We start from the raw sequence: 19,084 nt of genomic DNA on the forward strand, positions 1-19,084 counted from the left end.
AGAGTAAATATTTTAGGATTTGTGGCCCATGTGGTCTGTCAGAACCACTCAACTCTGCTGTTACAGGGTGAAAGCAAGTGCATGGGGTGAAAATTGGTCTAAAATTAGAAATGATGAAATGAGCAATTAGAGCAGCAGTTTACAGGCTGTTCCACGGACGTGCTTTTGTCTCCAGAATGATTTAATAAAACTTGAATCACAGACTCTTAAAAATGAACACATTTGCACGCACAGTCTGGAATTCCCGCATCTGGGAAACTTTGGTCTTGGCCACTCTAGGCCTGCGCTTGTGCCCTGGGTGGGCCTGGGTGGCAGCTGCGTCTCTTACCCGTGGTGGTTTGCGTGGAGCGGGGCTCCCGGTGGGCCTGGGAGCCGCCACACTCGGCTTATATGTGGCTTCTGTCCCTCTTTGCCCTCAGCTACCGCCCCTCAGCAGGAAGCAGACCCCGAGGTGAACACAGAAACACTAAACAAGTCATCCCAGGGGACCTCCTCCAGCACGCAGGCAGCCCCTCCGGAAACCAGCGCCTCGAAAGAGAAGGAGACACCAGCTGAGAAAAGCAAGGACAGTGGCTCGGTGAGTGTCCATCCCACACGCCTTTGGGCCAAGCAGAGTCTCAGACCCGTCCCTGTGCCTGCCACCTCTGCGCGTCCTGTGCTTAGGAGGTTTGTCTGTCATCAGGCTGCAGGTGGTGGTGACAGTCTTAGCGGGGCTTCTTTTCACCAGGTGTTTTGTTTAGGGCAGTGTTGTCCATAGGCCCTTCTGCGATGATGGAATGTTCTGTATCTGCTCTGCCCAGTATGGGAGCCACTAGCCACATGTGGCTGTTGAGCACTTGAACCGTGGCTAGTGTGACCGAGGACCTGGATTTTAAATTTTATTGAATTACGATTAATTTAAATACAATTAGTCACAGGTGGCTGGTGGCTGTCATTGGACACGAAGATTCCACCTCCTGCTTTCGCAGTGTGTGGTATTTGTAACATGGATTGTACGCAAACATTATTTTAGGTGTCACATTGAGCGTTGTTTACATTTGTAGTCATTATGTACTTATTTCATGGATATTAGGAAAAAAACCAAGTCATCCCAGCAGTCAAAACCCTTTGATTTCATTGATATTATTGCCTAGTAGGAGGTTAACGTGAAATAAAAGTGAATTGATAGAATTTGCTGTAATATACAGTCAGCCCTCCATATCTGTGGGTTTCTCATCCGTGGATGCAACCAACCAAAATTCCATCTGCTTTTGGTTGGATGCGAAACCCTTGGATACAGAGGGCCGCCTGTATTCATTGTACTAGGCTATTTTATACAAGGGCTCGAGCATCTGTGGATTTGGGTATCCTCAGAGGCGCCTGGAACCATTCCACCTCGGGTACCGAGGGATGGCTGTACTTCCTTTTTGGATATGGCAAAAATCTGGAGGGTGGGTACGTCAGAGAGGGCAGTTGAAGAAACCGTGCTCTTAGCTGTGGCTCTAGAGTGGAGTGAGGCGCCTCCCGGGCGGTGTGCTCGCCTGTTCATTCAGGGAGACGGGGCAGGAAAGGGCACCAGGGGTAGGGCCACACCGCTGACCTGGCCTCCCCTGCCTGAGCACTCCAGGCACAGGGCACGAAGGTGCTGAAGGGACCGTAACGAGCACCCCCTCGGATCCCTGGATTTCCCTGGGGGGCTGCACTGGCCCCAGTGCCTTGCCTGCATCTCTCTCTTTTTGTATTTCTAGACCCTCGACCTTTCTGGCTCCAGGGAGACGCCCTCTTCCATCCTCTTAGGCTCCAACCAAGGCTCTGGTATGTTGCCCCCTGGTGGGTGAATGGTGCTCTCACTGTCCACACGGGCAGAGGGCAGCTGTCCTCAGGGAGAACCTGAAGGGTTTAGGGCAGTGGTTTTCAAACCGTGGGTCCTTTGGGATCCCTGGGGGTGCCCTGGGCGGGTCATCGGGGGTGAGGGGGTGGCTGGACAAGGCGGCTTTCAGGCACGCCTCCAAACAGATCTGGATTTACCTGTATTTGTTTGGTTTCTTGGGGTTCCACGTCAAGGACATAGGGTCCTGTTGCTGACCCGGGGTGCTGAAGAAGATGCATTTGGGTTGGGCAGTTCTTCTGCCCTCAGAGAAATAACCACAGGAAATGAAACTGTGTGAAACTATCCCTGAGGTCCCAATGCCTGCATTTAGTGGATGAAGGTACTTGAGCAAAAAAAAGAAAATTTTTAGGTAGGTGATCTTTCTGTAAAACTCTTGCCGCTGGAGGGATAACCTGGTAGGCTGTTTTGGGGGATTGGATTGTCTGACGCTGCTTTTCCCCTTCTGTGGAGTTTGAGCTGTCCTCTTTTCTAGCCCAACGGGTCTTCCCCCTGCACCCTCCTAAACCAGTTTTAGGGCATTCCGGAAGGGTTCAAAGAAGGCGTCCTCAGTGAGGACAGTTCTGCTTAATTCAAGGTCCTTCAGCTCTAGGATCTTTCTCTCTACCGGGTCATTCTCTTCAGCTGAAAACCAAACATTTTCTTCTAGTGCCTCGAGGAGGAAGTGATGTCCCTTGTTCGGGAAACCTTCTCCAGCCACCCTAAGGGGCTGGAAAGTGGGATTCAGGTTCAGAGTGCACTGGGGGAGTGGTACAAGCTGACTTCATGGAGAGTATGAACTTGGCATTAAGTACGATTGAACCACCTTTTGAGAAAACTCGCTTCTCACTTCCCCTTTCGTCGTCTGGTTGCATCTCTGAGAACAAGTTCAGTTTGGTGCTAAGGTGTCTTCTTCATCTCTCTGATGTCTTCTTTGTCTTTTGATATCTGTCTTTTTAACAAAGCGCAGAATTTAGACTCCAGCAGCAGGGCACCCACCTAGAATTTCCTACTACAATTTAGTTTGCATCATGTCCGTCTGTAGAGTTGCCTTCTGCGTGTGGCAGGCAGTATTGCTTTCTTGCTTTTAGTGATGATATAAGAGTTTTTGTTTGGCTTAAGTTGAAAATGAGTTTAAAATAAAAACAGGAACTGAGTGGATGTGTCAGCATGCAGAGGTGGCGTGAGAAGGGTTCACGTTGGAAACACTGCTGCCGACGGGGGGTGCTGTTGAGGTTTTGGAGCAGCAAAGTGGTGCATTCCACGTAGATTAACGGGCCTTGGGAAGATTAGTGATGCCACGCGAGTATGGAATCTGGTGGGACAGAGAGGCTTGTGTGCAGGAAGGCAGCTGGGAGACGCATCACCTCCCAGTTCTGAAGTGAATGAGGTGTTACCTAGCCCAGGGGTTGGTAGACTTTCTGTAAAGGACCAGAGAGTAAATATTTTAAGCTTTGATGGCTGCATGGTCTCTGTCAGAACTTCTTGTCTCTGCTGTTGTTGGATGAAAGCAGCCATAGAGGACACACAAAGAGATGGGTGGGCCTGTGCTCCCGTGAACCTGTACTTGGAGAAACAGGCACTGGGCTGGATTTGGCCCGTGGGCCGTCGTTGGCTGACCCCGACCTGAAGCATCCTGGTGTCAGCGGGTAGAAAGGGAGGTTGGAAAGAGGAGGCAGGGAGCCTGGAAGATGCTGGTGATCTGGTGCTGGGGGGTGAGGAGGGGTGGGGAGAAAATTGTCCCGAGGAGTCTAATGACTGGGGGGGAGGGGAGGGAGAGGGGGCGGGGGGGAGGGAGGGAAAGATCCTGAATTGTCAGAAACTGAGGAGAAAGCATTTATCAGGCAGTGCTGCCGTGTTATCCTAGAGTGTGAGCAGACGGGAACTGAGCTGGAGGTCCCTGGAGGCTGGGTCAGGACAGCGAGCTCAAGGTTTCTCATTTTCCCCTGTTTACTCACCAAAGCAGTCTGGCTGATGGTTGTGTCAAAGCAGACAGACCAGCTCGTTTTCTGATCCCTTACATCTAATAGCTTCTGCTAGCGCTCGCTGCCTGCTGACAGTGTAGACGGAACCTTGTGGAGAAAAGTGGGCTTTATAGAACATTGAGATTCCTGAGCTCTTTATAGGCTTCTGGAACTAAGCTGGTTCTGATGAAGGTCTAGTTGGGAGGGAGGAAGGGTTAGTGGGAGGGAGGAGCTTCCTTAGGGTGGGCGTGGGCCTCTGGTGTTCACTTGTCTCTTCGTTTTAAGATTTTAAACCAATGCATGCATATCCAGTGACCCTAGAACAACACAGGTTTGAACTGCGCGGGTCCACGTATACGTAGATTTTTTTCCATAGTAAATAAAGTGCAGCTCAACCTGCTGTTGGTTGAATCCGTGCACGTGGACGTGGAGGGCTGACCATGAGACTTAAGTATCCATAGAGTTCAGTATTCATGGTGGGTCCTGGAAGCAGTCCCCTGTTTCATCCCTGACATCGAGGGATGACTGGAGTTAAAGAAACTGAAATTGTACAGGGAAAAATAATTCCTAGTCCCAGTCTCCGTGACTATCTTGGGTGAATCTGGTATTGATACTTACCTTCTCATTTGTAGATGAAGTAAACAACGTGTTTCCCCATACTTCTACTTCTGGACTTTATCTCTAGATGGTGCTTGTTGATGTCTGGCTTTAAACGATGAGAATTGGGGTCTTTTATCACCTGTCTTCTCCCCTTCCTCCCAGACCACTTACGTCACTGTTTGATGTGCTCTGTGGGTTACCTTGGTCAAATAAAACACTCCTTAGTTCTTGTTCTATCAGCTAGAGACAGTCTCTCGTCCCCCTCTTGGTGCCCATCTTCTCCCTCACCTCTCCTACCCCATCACATCCAAACTTTCCATCGTCCTGCTTTGACTTTCCCATCATCGAGGTGGAGAACATGTGCATTCTGTTCTGTAACTTCAGTTAGGTCTTCTCACTTACGGCTGTTGGCGGAGTCTAAAAAGTTGACATACAGTAATCTGCGTTTCCGTTGTTCTGATTGTGCCATTTGTTGCAGAGTCCAGTAGTGTACTGTGATCACATTTCCGTCTTTGTATAGCCTTAGTTTCCCCTGGAGTTCTGTTTCTTTTCTTTCCCTTTGTCATATCTTCAGTGATTTCCCTGCCAAATTCTTCCCCATGACAGTTATTTTATTGAGACACTTTTCCTATCACACATTTTGGACTCTTCCATCTCAGATGTTATTTTCTGGTGTCCTCCCATCATGGCTGAGGAGTGGCCCGCTGATGTCTTGTTTGTAGCCCCTTCCTTCATCCTTTTCACCACACACACCTCCGTTGCCCTCTCTTCCCTGTTCTGCCATCAGATTAGTGATTACTTGCCCTGAATAATCTGGATTCCTTGGGTGGAGCCTTCTACCTAACTGTGGTGCTGGCGCCTCCCCTTTCCCTGGCTGAATTAAGCTCTTGGCAGAGCTAGTGGTTCATGGAATTTTGCTTTCAAAATTCTGAGAATTTGTGGCTTTCTGTAGTTGCGTTTATGTCTTTGTATGCCATATTTCCCACCTGTGATGCCGTGCTGTGTCCCGTGATCCTGTTCATGGTTTAATATGTATTTTTAAAAATTAATTAAATATTTTTGGGGGGCTGCATTGGGTCTTTGTTGCTGCGTGGGGGCTTTAGTTGCAGCGAGCAGGGGCTACTGTGTGTTGTGGTGCGCGGGCTTCTCATTTCGGTAGCTTCTTTTATTGTGGAGCACAGGCTCTAGGTGTGTGGACTTCAGTAGTTGTGGCACACGGGCTCAGTAGTTGTGGCTCGCAGGCTCTAGAGCACAGGCTCAGTAGTTGTGGCTCAGGGGCTTAGTTGCTCCGTGGCATGTGGGATCTTCCCGGACCAGGGATGCAACCTGTGTCCTCTGCATTGGCAGGTGGATTCTCAACCACCACGCCACCAGGAAGGTCCCTAATATGCATTTTTAAACGCCTTAGTCTCCTGTGAATGCATTAAGTTGGAAAAGGGTAACATTGACGAAGCAGCCATCCAGTGCTAAGACCAGTCGCCTGTTGCTGAGCAGAATAGCGAGGCTTGGGGTTGTGTGGACTCGAGCTCTCTGCCAGACTCTGAGGCTGCCTGTGCTATCTCTTCAGTTAGCAACAGGTGTGACAAGCAGCCTGCCTCTGCCCCAAGCACCACAGATCACCAGCCGCACCCCAGCTACCCAGCCCAGAAGTGTAAGTATGACCCCGCCTCACACAAGCTGCTGGGGAACTCTTCCCGGCATGCGGAAGGCTTGTTTTGTGTGTGTCTGTGTATGTTTTTCTTTGTGGGCGTGTCTTCTCCTGTTCTCCTAAGTGATGGGTCTTGCTTTTGCCTTGTTTCTTCTTAGCTGTGTCTCTGGTGGCCATCGAAAACTGCAGTAGGAAATGAGGTTTTTGTTTATTTGTTTGTTTGTTTTGGGCCATACCATGCAGCTTGTGGGATCTTAGTTCCCTGACCAGGGATTGAACCCACACCCTCAGCAGTGAGAGCGTGGAGTCCTAACCACTGGACCGCCAGGGAGTTCCCTGGTCTGGCTTCCTGAAGGGGACTTCCTCCTCACTCTTTTCATAAAAGGTCCTAGACTGACACCCATTGTCCTCCACGGTGATTGGCCGAACCGTGTCCTGTCCCTGGGCGGAGTCAGGCTCTGCGGGTACACTTGGATGGCCAGCCTGGCCCTGGGATGCAGCTTCTGTGCTCAGCTCAACCCTGTTCCCATTTCTTCTAAGTGGCCCAGGTGGTCTCTGCCTTCAGCAGAGCTGGGGAGACTCCATGTGGCTTGACTGCATTGTTGAAGGATTTTCTGTGTGTGGTGATGCCCGGCTGTATCACTGCCCAGAGAACTGACGGTGTAGGCGTCCCCAGTAGGGAAGAGCACGTAAGGGCAAGTGGACTCAGGAGCCGTAAGACAGCGCCACCCTGGACCCCAGCTCTGCCCACCACAGTACTGCTCCCTTTTGGTCACAGATGCACGTGACTAAGAAGAGGTCTCTCCTGAGTGACTACTTGGGAGAGCCTCATCATTCTCTTCACTACTTATCTTCCAGAAACAGACCGGAGGACCACACACATGCCTGCCGTATCACAAGGCGATAAGAAAGGTCACCCCCTAGGCGATGCTATGGTCCCTTGTTCCCTCACTCCGATTCTGTCTCTAAGCTTTGACAGCTGACCTCTTTCAATCAAGTATTATCACCCCACCTCAAGAAGTTAAAAAGAAAGTTTTGTCCCAGTCTGTCTCAACTTGGTAAATGATCTAAGATGTGAGGGGTCTTAGTGATGTGCTGGTGGGTCTCTTAGACTCAGCCATCCTGCTTAGCCTGCAGACCTGGGCCGTCTCACAGTGAACAGACACCTCATTTGGCTATTCCTTCAATGTCCTCAATATCTTGCTCAACCACAGTGTAGCTCCTTGTGGTGCACGCATCCTTAGGTCTTACTCTGGTTCTTGCATCCTTCAGTGACCCTTAAGATTGTCCTTACTGGGAGCCAGTGGGTCTTACCCATTAAGCCCAGCTGGTCCTCACTCTTCTTCCTTGGTTTGGTTAGAAGTCTGTTTTTCGGGTTGCCTGTAAACTGGTAAAAGAAACTCCATTAACAGAAGTAAGTAGATCGAATGCCACTTTTTTAGTGGCCCAGGTTGGACACAAGGGCATGGAGTGCTTGGTGTCATCATGGAAGAAGGGTGCCTGGTCCCAGGTACCACAGAAGAAGTACCTTCCTCGATAATTTAGTACCTTTCCCCACTCATCTTTATTCTCTCTGATGATCACGACACCCTCCTGTTTTTCCAATCAGCTCTTGTTAAATCCTAGAAAAGTAAGTTCTGCCTATGTGCTCCACAGACCCACAGATTCCAGGCAGGAAATGGTTGGCAGGATTTTGACCATCTCTGTTGTGTGGAGTTGGGAGGGGAAGGTGGCGTCCCAGGGAGCAGGCGCAGGTCACGCAGAGGGATGGTTCTGCTTCACTGGAGCTGGGCAGGAATGCTAAACGTCCCTTCCCGTTGGCTCCCCACCCCCAGACCATTCCCGGAGCAGTAAATCCAGTTGCTGGAGCGGCAGCGATGAGAAACGAGGGTCGGCCCGCTCTGAGCACAGCGCCAGCACCAGTTCGAAGAGCCTCATCCCGAAAGAGTCTCGGCTGGACACCTTCTGGGACTAGGGACACTTTGGGACACAAGCCACCCACGCCATGGAGGAAAACAAAAAAACCGGACACCAGGAAAAGCATAAACAGCAAAGAAATGTGAGACAGAACTGTAACCCTCAGACTGGAGGATGCCAGCCATTCGGACTCGGCCTTTGCCCCTGGCACGGAGGGCAGCCCACACTACGTCACGTCCAGCATTAGCCTTGACTGAGGACTGTTCCACCCACGTGAAACCTATGCTTTAGATGTAAGTAATGTACAGTTTGTGGATGTCATCGAGCCTAGAGTACCTTCCCCTTTTTATATTTGTATTGACTTTAACTTATAAAAAAAGAGAGAGAGAGAGAAACGATTAAAAAAAACACCACACCCAACAACAAAAAGAATGTTTGGATGTTGGAGAAGGATGGTCAGCCAGTCCATCTGTCACAGTGGTACGGAGAGGGCGCAGGGGTCGCCGTGGCAACAGGTCCTCATCCTGGGAGGCCTGGGGGAAAATGAGCAGTTTCCATTCGTGCATCTGTACACAGCACATTGGGATCAGGAATTTGCAGCACAGATTCAGTGCTGTCGTGGGCACGTCACATCCAACCATTGGCCCCTTTCAAATACTACATTATCATGTTATGAAAGGCAAGCTCTCTGGACCAGAAGGACACGTGGAGGAGCTCGTTTATTTTATGTAATTTCCATGATGACTCTACTATAAAAGGGAAAAAAACCCAACGTCCTTGTTTACAGAAGATCAACTAGAAACAAGCCCCACTCAGCTCAGTTGCAGAAGGGAAGAACTTAGAAAGCATTCAAGTCGGAAGCTCTGAAACAAAGAGAGATCTTTCTTTGCTTTGTGGTTCCTTTAAAGACACGCACACCCACTTGGTAAGAGACAGCTGTGCTTTGCGGAAGCGAGAAGTCAAAGGCAAGACGCACGCGGAGGACATTTGAGTCTGGGATGAAGCATGTATGTATTATTTATATGATGGAGTTTTCCGTTGTTTATGTCAGCATGAAACAAAGGCAGTGTGAGAGGAAGCAGGACACCGCCGTGCTGTCTGTTACACTACGTATGCTGTAGTACCATTTTGTATGTTGTGTAAAACAAGAAGCATTGAACAAAGCAAAAAGATGATGTATGTATATGAGAAAAATTAATTGTACGATATCATTCCAGTACATTCTGTTGTATATTTTAGTCTCGTTTCCTTTTCTCTTCATTGTTAAGAGGATGCGAACTGTACAGTTTCCAGCTAGTTACCCATATTAGAGAAGAAATAAAAAGAGAGTATTAGAAGAAAACAGGAGAGAAAGAACATTTGTGAATTGCAGTTGTCAAAAAAAAAATAGCCTAGCTGGCCTTATTTGTGAAGCATAATTGCTTTTAGCATATGGAAGTATTTTTTCACATTTTCTTTGTATAAGATTTGTATTAAACTTAAATATCTTTTTTGATGATGGTGTTTCTTTGTGACTGAGCCAGTGGACTCACACGGTATGCTTCTTTGGGTTCCCCCTCACCCCCCAATTTTTTCAGGTTCTTCACCTTTTTTTAATTAAACTGTTTTGGAAAAATGGCTTGGTCGTCCTCGAATTTGCAGTTTTCCATTTGGTCAGGATGGCCGTGTCAGGTTTGCACAACCAGACACAGGAGACAGGGCCACGAGAGGTTAGGAACAACCTCTCCATGGGTGGCGGGCACATTACAAATAAGGGCCCCTAGTGGGTGCTTTCCGGAAAGTCCAGTTCTTGGGAATTTACTGACAGATGTAGAACAGAAGGGAGATCCTGGATCAGTCTTGGAAAAACATGGGAGGGGAGTGAATTGGCTTTTTGTGGCCAAGATGGGGGCCTGAGCTCCTAGGAGTTCCATGGTCATCGTGTGACCTTGGCTCTGCCCAGGCACACCTTGGTCATTTCATCTTCATGTGTCACAAAATTATTTTGATTTTTTTTTCCACTTATGTAAACATATAAACACTTCTCAGCTCACAGCTGGACCAAAGCAGGGAATGGACTGGATGTGGCCCCCCAGGCCATGACTGGCCAGTGCAGTGAAAGAGACAAAATGGGACTGGTTTAAGAAGGACCTGACAGGAGCTCCTTCGTTCCTCTTTGCGGGTGTGGGAGCCTGTCACGTAGAAGGTGACAGTGTGTGTCACAGCCTTCAGTTGATGGATGTTCAGGTTGTATGCAGACACTGGCCTGCAGGTCCCTCATGTGCGAGTCATGAGCTGTGTGAGGGGACCCATGGGAGTCAACCCAAGCAACTGCATCCAGGGCTAGGTGAGTGGCCAGGTAAGAGGGTAAGGACTTGAAGGTTCCAGATAAGGCAGTGGGGCCTTCTCCCTCTGACTTTAGTCTGGTCGGAGTGTTTTCATGGCCCAGTGGCTTTGAGTCTGGGAATGAGGAGGAGAAGAAGGACACTGTGCTGTTTGCTGGGGTCCTTGCTCCTCTCTCTCAACAATGGCTGGGCACTGGGCAGGTGGGTCTAGGAGTGACCTTTAATGCAGTCAGGCACTCTCGCCACCTGGTGGCCCCCGTGCAGAACTGCAGTCCCCTAGAGCCTGTGCTGGACCAAGGGGGACTGGTGGAGGTTCATTCTGGCAACAGCTGTGTATCGAGCATCAGTGTGAGCCAAGCACTGGAGACACAGCCTCTGTCCTCATCCATCTGTCATTCTCCCTGGGAAGCAGTCAGATATGCCCGTGATAGAATCCTAGGTACAGTAGACTTACTGAAGATAAATAAGCAGAAAACGGAGGGGAAGTAAATGGTATGATTGGGGACAACCTCTCGGAGGAGCTGGCCTTTGAGTTGAAACCTAAACGTGGTGGGGACTGAGTGTTCTAAGGCAGCGATTTCTTAACGCTGGCTGAATGTTAGAAGCACCTGAGAAGATTTAAAACAACAAACCAGACACCAGCCTCCTTCCCCAAGTAGTGACATCTGACTCTCCGAGGTAGGGCTTTGTAAAGCTCCTCAGGTGATCCTGATGGGCAGCCAGCGTACAAAGCCTCTAACCTGGTTGGAAGAACATTCCAGGTAGAAGGAAAAGCAAATATAAAAGCCCTGAGGTGGGGCTGGCATCTTCCAGAAAGAGGAGGAAGGCAGTGAGGCCAGAATGAGGGATGTTGGGTGGGGTGGGGCTGATGAGATCAGAGTGGGAAAGAGGTCAGGGGTTGAATTATGCCCCAAAGGAGATGGGAAGCCAGGGCGGTTTTGTTTTTTTTTTTTTAAAACAGCTTTAGAGATACAATTCATATGCCATAAATCTATCCATTTAAAGAACATAATTCAATGACTTTTGGTATATTACATTATTAATTTTTAAGAATTGTGGTTAAATATATGTAACAAAGTTTGCCCTTTTAACCATTTTTAAGTGTATGATTTAAGTGTAGTCAGGGTTGTGTTTTGAACATTACAAGTGTTTTCTAAACTTCCACATTCACAGACCACCTTCATATCAGGGTACATCAGGACACCACCTATATGTTACTACTCATTTTCTTTAATCCGGCAAGACAGAGATCACTCATGCCTCCCCGCATCATGGGTGTGGGTACGTCCCCCATGCTGAGCTGTGTGCTGAGGGATTGCTCTGTGCTGGAATCTTTTGATCTTCATACTAACTCCATGAAGCAGGCACTGATCACAGTCCCATTCTCCAGATGAGGAAAGTGAACTGCCCAAGGGTGCACAACAGGTCAGTCAGAGCCAGAGCCAGGATTCCCATCAGTCTGCTTGTCTCACAAGCCAGCGCAGTGATCCCTCAGGTGACACTGCCCCAGAGTCTGTGGCACCGTGGTAAGTGTACAAAATGCCTTTCCCCGACTCCCTGCCCATGGGGTGGGTATTGCTCTTGGTCTAGGTTGGGAAACTGAGACTTGATGGTTACATGAATTTAGAGGTGAATCAAGTTTTTAGTTGCAAACAAGAGTCCACGCTAGGTAATTTGAGCAGGAAAGGAATTTATTAAAGGATATTAAGTGACTCGCAGATCTTTGGAAGGGAGGGCTGGAGAGAGAGCCATGAACAATGCACAGATTACATTGCAGGACCTTCCTGTCACTGCAGCTGGGCTCAGATGCTGCAGCTCTCACCGGTGACACTGGTTATGTCCCTTCCGCCTCCTGCTAGATTGAATTCCACACATCAGAATCCACTTCCATTGCTTTCACCTGTAGGTGTATCTGAATTGGCTAAGCCTAGGCTCCACGTGGGTGTATCTGATTGAGTCTAAGTATCATCTGGATGTATTTGATTGGCTGAGACGGGTACCAAATGGGTATATCTGATTGGTTGATTGGTTGAGTCTAGGTCACATGCTTACATTCTAACTGCAAGGGAAGCTGGGAAAGTGATTTTCAGGCTGCTGGTACAGATTCATAAGGTGGGAAATTCAAACAAAAGGCGTTGAGTTCACAAAAATGTTGGCACGTACCCACTGCGGAATTGTCCAAAGTCTCTTTTAGGTCAGTTTTTCAGAGCAGAATTCACCCAGCTAGTTAAAGCAGAAGGATTTAGTAAGCTCACTGGTCTGTACTCGGCTGTGTCAACTTGGCTAGGCTGGGACTACATTTCCCAGAATCCCTTTCTTTGAAGGGTTCCAAGTTCCAATTAACGGAAGAGCAACTGGGGTGAGAGTTTGAAGGCAGAAGGGAAGCTGCAGCCTCTACTCTTGCACGGTTGCTGCGGTTTGATGTGGTGACAAATAGCTGCAGACATGCCAGCGGGCTCCGGCGTGTCCTCGCTGTCCTGCAGGCTGCATCCGGGTCTTCCTCCTGACTCCCGGCATCAGCACCTGGCCTGTCCCTGGACGCTGGGCTGCAGAGGTAATGGTTCCTCATCCGTTTCTCTACTAGTGTCTCTCTGCAGCCTCACTTTGGTGGCTAGACGGACCCCACGGCCTCTCAGATGGCTTGGGTGGTGGCTCCGGAAGTCCCTTTTCAGACCTCACTTCCCTACCTCCTCCCACAGCGAACGTATAAGGTATAATTCTCATAATAAATTACTTACCCCAAACACATGGGCCAGATCTAGCTGCTTCCTTGACTGGGTGTGGCTGACACCATTATGAGTATTTACAGAATCACAGGGAGGGCTGAGGAAGCCACAGCGCAGGACTGGGCTCCAGGGGAGCAAGTGCTGCTGCAGGAGCAGGAGGCCTCACTGCTGAGTTGAGCAGATGTGCTAGCTTCTGGGGCCAGACTCGTGCCCAGTTTGCCCTGGTCTGCACCTGCAGGCTGGTGCCCCGTGCCCAGCCCTTTCGAATGTCTTAACTCAGCACAAGTACAGGTGTCTTGTGGACAGAGCTGGTTGGTGGGCCCTTAAGTGCTTCAGACCCCTGGCTGCAAGGGAGTATGGGAAATCAAATTTTCAGCTTTCCAGCCTCTTCAATCCAGGAAGGTGAGCAGCAGGAGGAATGGTTGGATGTTGAAAAAGCCAGTTCTCATCCAGAGATGTGCCTGGGAATCAAACCCTTGGCTTTGCCATCTGGCCCAGGGCTCTCTTTTCGGGGTGTGATGTTAACGGGAAACTGTTGCCTCCCTGGCCCAGCAGATAATCCAAGGCCAGGCCAGTTGGGCACCAGATGGCTTGTTAACACAATTGAGTACTGACTTTAGTTCATCTTGATGAAGGAGAAGGGAATTATTCAGCATCTTTCATGTTCCTGATCATTTATGTATGTGGCACCTTAATAACCTGCGTTTTGCAGCTGAGGATATCAGGCCCAGAGAGACTGAGGAAGCTGCCTGAGGTCACACAGCTAGTTAGTGGTAGAAGTGGGACTTGAGCCGTCTAATGACCAAAAAATGCCTGCTCCTAGCCATTACCGTATATTTGTGTGGTTTTTTTTTTGTTTTGTTTAGTTTTTCTTGGCCGTGCAGCATGGCATGCAAAGTCTTAGTTCCTGGGCCGGGGATTGAACCTGGGCCCCCTGCAGTTGAAGCGCGGAGTCATAACCACTGGACCACCAGGGAAGTCCCCATATATTTGTTAATATTGGAGAAGCTTTTGTATAAAAGCCATTTATTCATCCTTTCATTCATTCTTAATTAGGCTCCTTTTCTTGGCTAAGCAGTGTCAGGTGCTGGCGACACAGCTGTGAACCAAAGAGATGAAGGTAGATAAAGGGTTGTGGTTTAGATGGGGCTTGCAGACTCTGCTTCCCGGACAAGTCAGGGAATAGAAATCAGTGAAACAGGTTGGGGGATAAAGTTGACATAGACATGTTTTCTTTGTATTTAAATTTGTGAGAAGAGATTTGTGCATCTATTGTTTTCCCCTTGAAACATGTAGTCTCTTCAGTTTAGTTTTCGTTTTTCCTTTTTTGATAGAAAAATATTTCTCCACTATGAAAAAACCAGCTGGCATGTGTGGTGATAAATGACAACTGACGCTTGGCCTCAGTGTCAGGGACACAGTGGGGCGCGGTGGAGACTGTGGCAAACAGGTGAGCCTGGAAGGCAGCGTGCAGCAGCTCAGAGGGGCAGCTGCAGTGTGGCTCTTGCTGATCACGTGCAACGCAGGCCCCGTGTTGCCAGGTGGCTCTTTTTCTTTTTTTTTCTTTTTGGGAGAAGTTGAAAATTTAGATTTTGAGTTATGTCTCCCAAGTTTTATATAGTTGGATCAAATTTTGAAAACATATTGTGAAAGAGAGACCAATCAAAGTTATCTATGGGCCGGATCTGGCCTGTGAGCCACCAGTTTGCATCTCGTGCTGAAGAGCCTTTGTTTGAGAGTTGGAGATCCTGGGTTAGAGTCTGGGCTCTGCCAGCCTCCTGGCTGTGAGGTCACAGGCAAGCCACAACACTCTCTGGGCCTCAGTTTCCCCCCTCTGTAAAATGGGACTTCTGAAAAACAACATGGTTTGCCCAGCCTTTTTCTAAACCAGTATTTTCCAAACAGGGAGTCATGGAATCGATCTAGTGGATTATGACCTGCATCATTTAAAACAAAAACAGAACAGGATGGAAAATAATGGGATGCATCATAGTATTATAGGTCAGCATTGCTTCGGGAAACATTTTAGTTATACACACAATATACATCCACCTGTGTTTATATGCACACACATATATCTATGTTAGACTGGGTCTTGATATCATATGGATTTCTTATTGTCCCCACAGTAAGTGACCAAAAAATTGACTTTCAAACAAAAAGTGTTGTTCATGTTTGAATGCATTCAGTGCTGGCAACAAATCTGTGAGGTGGGTTCTGTCACCCCCATTTTACAGCTGAGAAAGCTGAGGTTCAGAGCGGTGAAGTTCCCACTGACAGTAAAAGGAAGAGCTGGGATTTGACCCCAGGCCCACGTCTTACCCACCTGCTGTCCCTCCTCTCCAGACAGTGCCTGGCGTGGTCGTGGGGATGAAAAGAGCTAATGCAGGTCAAGGGCTTAGCCTAGTGCCTGGGACACAGTAGGTGTTTAATAAGTGTTAGAAGCCGGGCTTGTGTGTGAAGCTCCTCATTCAACCACAGCAGGTGGCCAGTAGGATCCAAGGGCCGGGAGAGAGAGGAAGGCAGAGCCTCTGCGGTCCTGATACCTGTGGAGTGGGGAGCGGGCTGCAAGGGCAAAGAGACACCTCTCCCCTGCAGCCAGAGTTCACCAAATACTCATCTGTGGCCAAATACTTAATAATTGAATTTTAACATCAGTATTTGGCTGGAGCTGGCTTGTCCACCATCCTTGAATTAATTTCTGGATATAAAGAGAAATCCCAACATTTTGTCAAACAATTTAAACTGTCACGACAATGGTATTGTTAAGCATCAGAGCAGCTGACTTTCAAGGTTGGGCTCATTGCAGAAAGAGGTGCTTTCCTGCCGTGTGGCTGCTGATGGCTCTTGAGGCCAGCACGGTGGCCACAGCAGGTCAATTAATCCTTGACTCTTGGGCCTGAACACATCGTCGATGGTGCTACAATTCCAGGGAAGCAATCCCTGAAGCAAGGGCATGGCCCTAAGGAGATGCTTCCGGAATCCTTGCAGTGTTGTTTCCAGGCCTGACTTTGGGTGGCGTCTGCAGGCAGCTTGGGCCAGTGGCGGGGTCACATTGCCCTCTGGTGGTCACTGGCGAGCACAGCTTCTCAGGCACTGAGCTGGCATCATCCCCGGGGCTGACAGTGCTAGAGAGAGAATGGCCCCGCTCTCTTGACTCAAATTCTCCTTTACCCAGAATGAACTATTGATCCAGACAACAGCCTAGAAGCATCTCAAGATCACTGTGAGTGAAGAAACCAGGCTGCATTCCGTATGGTCCTGCTTACAGGAACTTGTAGGTCTGGGTGACAGAAATCAGAAGAGTGGTGGGAGGCGGGTAGAGGCTGCGAAGGACCATGGGGCCCCTTTTGGGGACCAGGAGACGTCATCCATCCTGATCTGGGGGGTGGTTACCCAAGTGTAATCATGTGTAAAAACACATCATTCTGCACACTTGAGCTTGGTGCAGTAAACTCTGTGTAGGTTTTAAAATGAGAAAATATCCTCAAGTTCATGAGAAATCCCATGAGCAGTTGTTTTTGACCGGATGTGCTGCCTCTGTCCTTCCCCCTCTAAACCATTCCCCCTGCAGCAGCCACGGTGATTTTTAAAAATATAAGCCAGAATATGCCCCTCTCCTGCTTGTAACTCTCTGGTGTCTTCTCATTGGATTTGGAATAAAATCCAAACCCCAACGAAATAAAAAATCCACAGCCAAAAGGGTCCGACCAGATCTGGCCTGGCCTTGACCTGGCCTATGTCCTCCAGCCACTCTGGCCTTTTTTTCCCTACAGCTTGGTAGATTTGCTTGCCTGGAAGTTCTCCCTGGAATGTTTTCCCCAGCTTTTCTCATCATCCAGATCTGAGCTCAGATGTCCCTTCCTCAGAGGTGACCAGACTGTCCACGGTGCCCCCACGCTGTTCCAGTTGCACTGCATCATCCCAAATGTTTCCTTCTGGGCTCAGCCAGTGTCTGGGGAGGAAAGCAGCCCCCACCGTTGACATTCTGAAATCCACAATCTCGCTTTGCTGTGTATTCTGAAATCCAAAATCTCACTCAAGAAAAGGACCCTCCGTGTTTACTCCTGGACAAGCCCAGGGGCTGGTTTTGGACCCTGAATGTTTTACTGGATGGATACTGTGATCTTGTTCCAAAGGATATTCTCAGGACCCCCTTTGAAGCTGGCTGACTTAGGCCTCCAAGGCCCACCTTCCTTTCCCCGCTGAGCGTCCCACAGCCCTATCTCTCCTGACCTCCTGGCGGCTCTTGGAAGGGGACTTGGGTTGTGGCTCAGGCAGGAGAGCAAACCTGTGACCTCAGGTTCACGAGGGTCTGGACGCCTCTGTGTTTTCACCTCTGCTTCCAGAAGCCAAGAAGAGTGCCTGGTAAGTGGGAGACCTTTGCTTCACCAGCAGAGCAGAGGAATGGACGTAGTACAGCCACCCTGACACAGACCACTGAGATCCTACTTTTGGCAATGGTGGCTCAGCGGGGGTGAGGCTTCCTGGGATGGAGCAAGAACGAGGTCACCTGAGTTCCAGAACAGTATTCGTCAGCCTTTGCACAAGCACCATGAGGCCCAGAGGGAAAGGGTGAGTGATGCCACGTTCTTACAGTAATCCATTCACAAAGGTCAGTGTATGAATACAGCACTCTCCCATTTGTCATCCATGTGTCTGATAGCCCTCTAGTGGTCATTGTTTTATTGTCCCATATATCCTTCCAAAGTTTCTTTTTGCAAATATTTGTTTTTCTCCCTTTTTACACAAAAGGTGGCATGTGACACACACTGTTCTACAATTGTTCTTTTTCACTTAGTGGTAAGTTTAGATCGTTCCAAATTGACCCATAGGGACTTGTCTTGTTCCTTTTTATGGCTGCATAATATTCCACTGTGTATATATATTTCCATTCAATCAGTCCACCACTGATGGATATTTGGGTTGTTTTCATTCTTTGCTGTTACAAACAGTGTTGTTCAGAATTTTCATACTTACATAAATAGATCTGTAGATAGATTCTCAGAAGTGGAATTACTGGGTCAAACTTATAAACTGGATAATCATCGCCAACTTTCCCTCCTTAGGAGTTGTGCCAATTTCAGTTTCCACGAGCAGTGCTTCATTGAAGCCCCACAGCTCCACCAGTACTGAGCCATAAAACTTTCAAATTTTTGTCAGTCTGATGTGAAAAATGGTATCGCAATGTATTTGCATTTCTCTTATTATGAGTGAGCTTGGGCATCTTTTTATAAGTTTAAGAACCAGTTGTATTTTTTTTTAAAGATTTATTATTTTATTTTTGGCTGCATTGGGTCTTTGTGGCTGCGCGCAGGTTTTCTCTAGTTGTGGCGAGTGGGGGCTACTCGTCATTGTGGTGCGCAGGTTTCTCATTGCGGTGGCTTCCCTTGTTGCAGAGCACAGGCTTTAGGCACATGGGCTTCAGTAGTTGCGGCATGTGGGCTCAGTAGTTGTGGCTTGAGGGCTCTAGAACACAGGATCAGTAGTTGCGGTACATGGGCTTAATTGCTCCGTGTCATGTGGGATCTTCCTGGGCCAGGGATCGAACCTGTGTCCCTTGCATTGGCAGGAGGATTCTTAACCACTGTGGCATCAGGGAAGCCCAAGAACCAGTTGTATTTTTTTAAAATTTATTTCTTAATTTTTATTGGCTGCATTAGGTCTTTGTGGCTGTGCACAGGCTTTCTCTAGTTGTGGTGAGTGGGGGCTACTCTTCATTGCGATGGACGGGTTTCTCATTGCAGTGGCTTCTCATTGCAGAGCACGGGCTCTAGGCATGCAGACTTCAGTAGTTGTCACACATGGGCTCAGTAGTTGTGGCTTGAGGTCTCTAGAGCACAGGATCGGTAGTTGTGGCACACAGGCTTAGTTGCTCTGCAGCATGTGGGATCTTCCTAGAGCAGGGCTCAAACCCATCTCCCCTGCATTGGCAGGTGGATTCTTAACCACTGTGCCACATAGGAAGTCCCAGAAACAGTTGTATTTTAAAAAAATATATAAAATGTCTGTTCATGGCCTTCGACCATTTTTTATTTGGGTTGTTGGCCTACTATTTA

At 48.6% G+C, this 19,084-nt stretch overlaps 1 protein-coding gene across 21 annotated transcripts in view; it reads left to right on the plus strand.

The window, feature by feature from the left end:
- The window catches only part of ZMYND8 (zinc finger MYND-type containing 8), a 114,635-nt gene extending 105,043 nt beyond the window's left edge, over positions 1-9,592 (plus strand). For 11 of the 21 annotated variants that reach the window (XM_057701263.1, XM_057701274.1, XM_057701277.1 and 8 more), the window contains 4 exons: positions 420-577; positions 1,728-1,794; positions 5,978-6,061; positions 7,894-9,571. In XM_057701263.1, the coding sequence (XP_057557246.1) occupies positions 420-577; positions 1,728-1,794; positions 5,978-6,061; positions 7,894-8,033 (449 nt within the window). In that variant the 3' untranslated portion in view covers positions 8,034-9,571. Of the gene's footprint in view, positions 1-419; positions 578-1,727; positions 1,795-5,977; positions 6,062-6,916; positions 6,971-7,893 lie in introns of all 21 variants that reach the window. The other 10 variants (XM_057701271.1, XM_057701278.1, XM_057701275.1 and 7 more) reach the window with 3 other exon arrangements.
- The last annotated feature ends 9,492 nt before the right edge of the window (positions 9,593-19,084 follow it).

The sequence above is a fragment of the Hippopotamus amphibius genome, chromosome 12 (assembly GCF_030028045.1).
Source record: "Hippopotamus amphibius kiboko isolate mHipAmp2 chromosome 12, mHipAmp2.hap2, whole genome shotgun sequence".
Lineage (NCBI taxonomy): Eukaryota > Metazoa > Chordata > Mammalia > Artiodactyla > Hippopotamidae > Hippopotamus > Hippopotamus amphibius.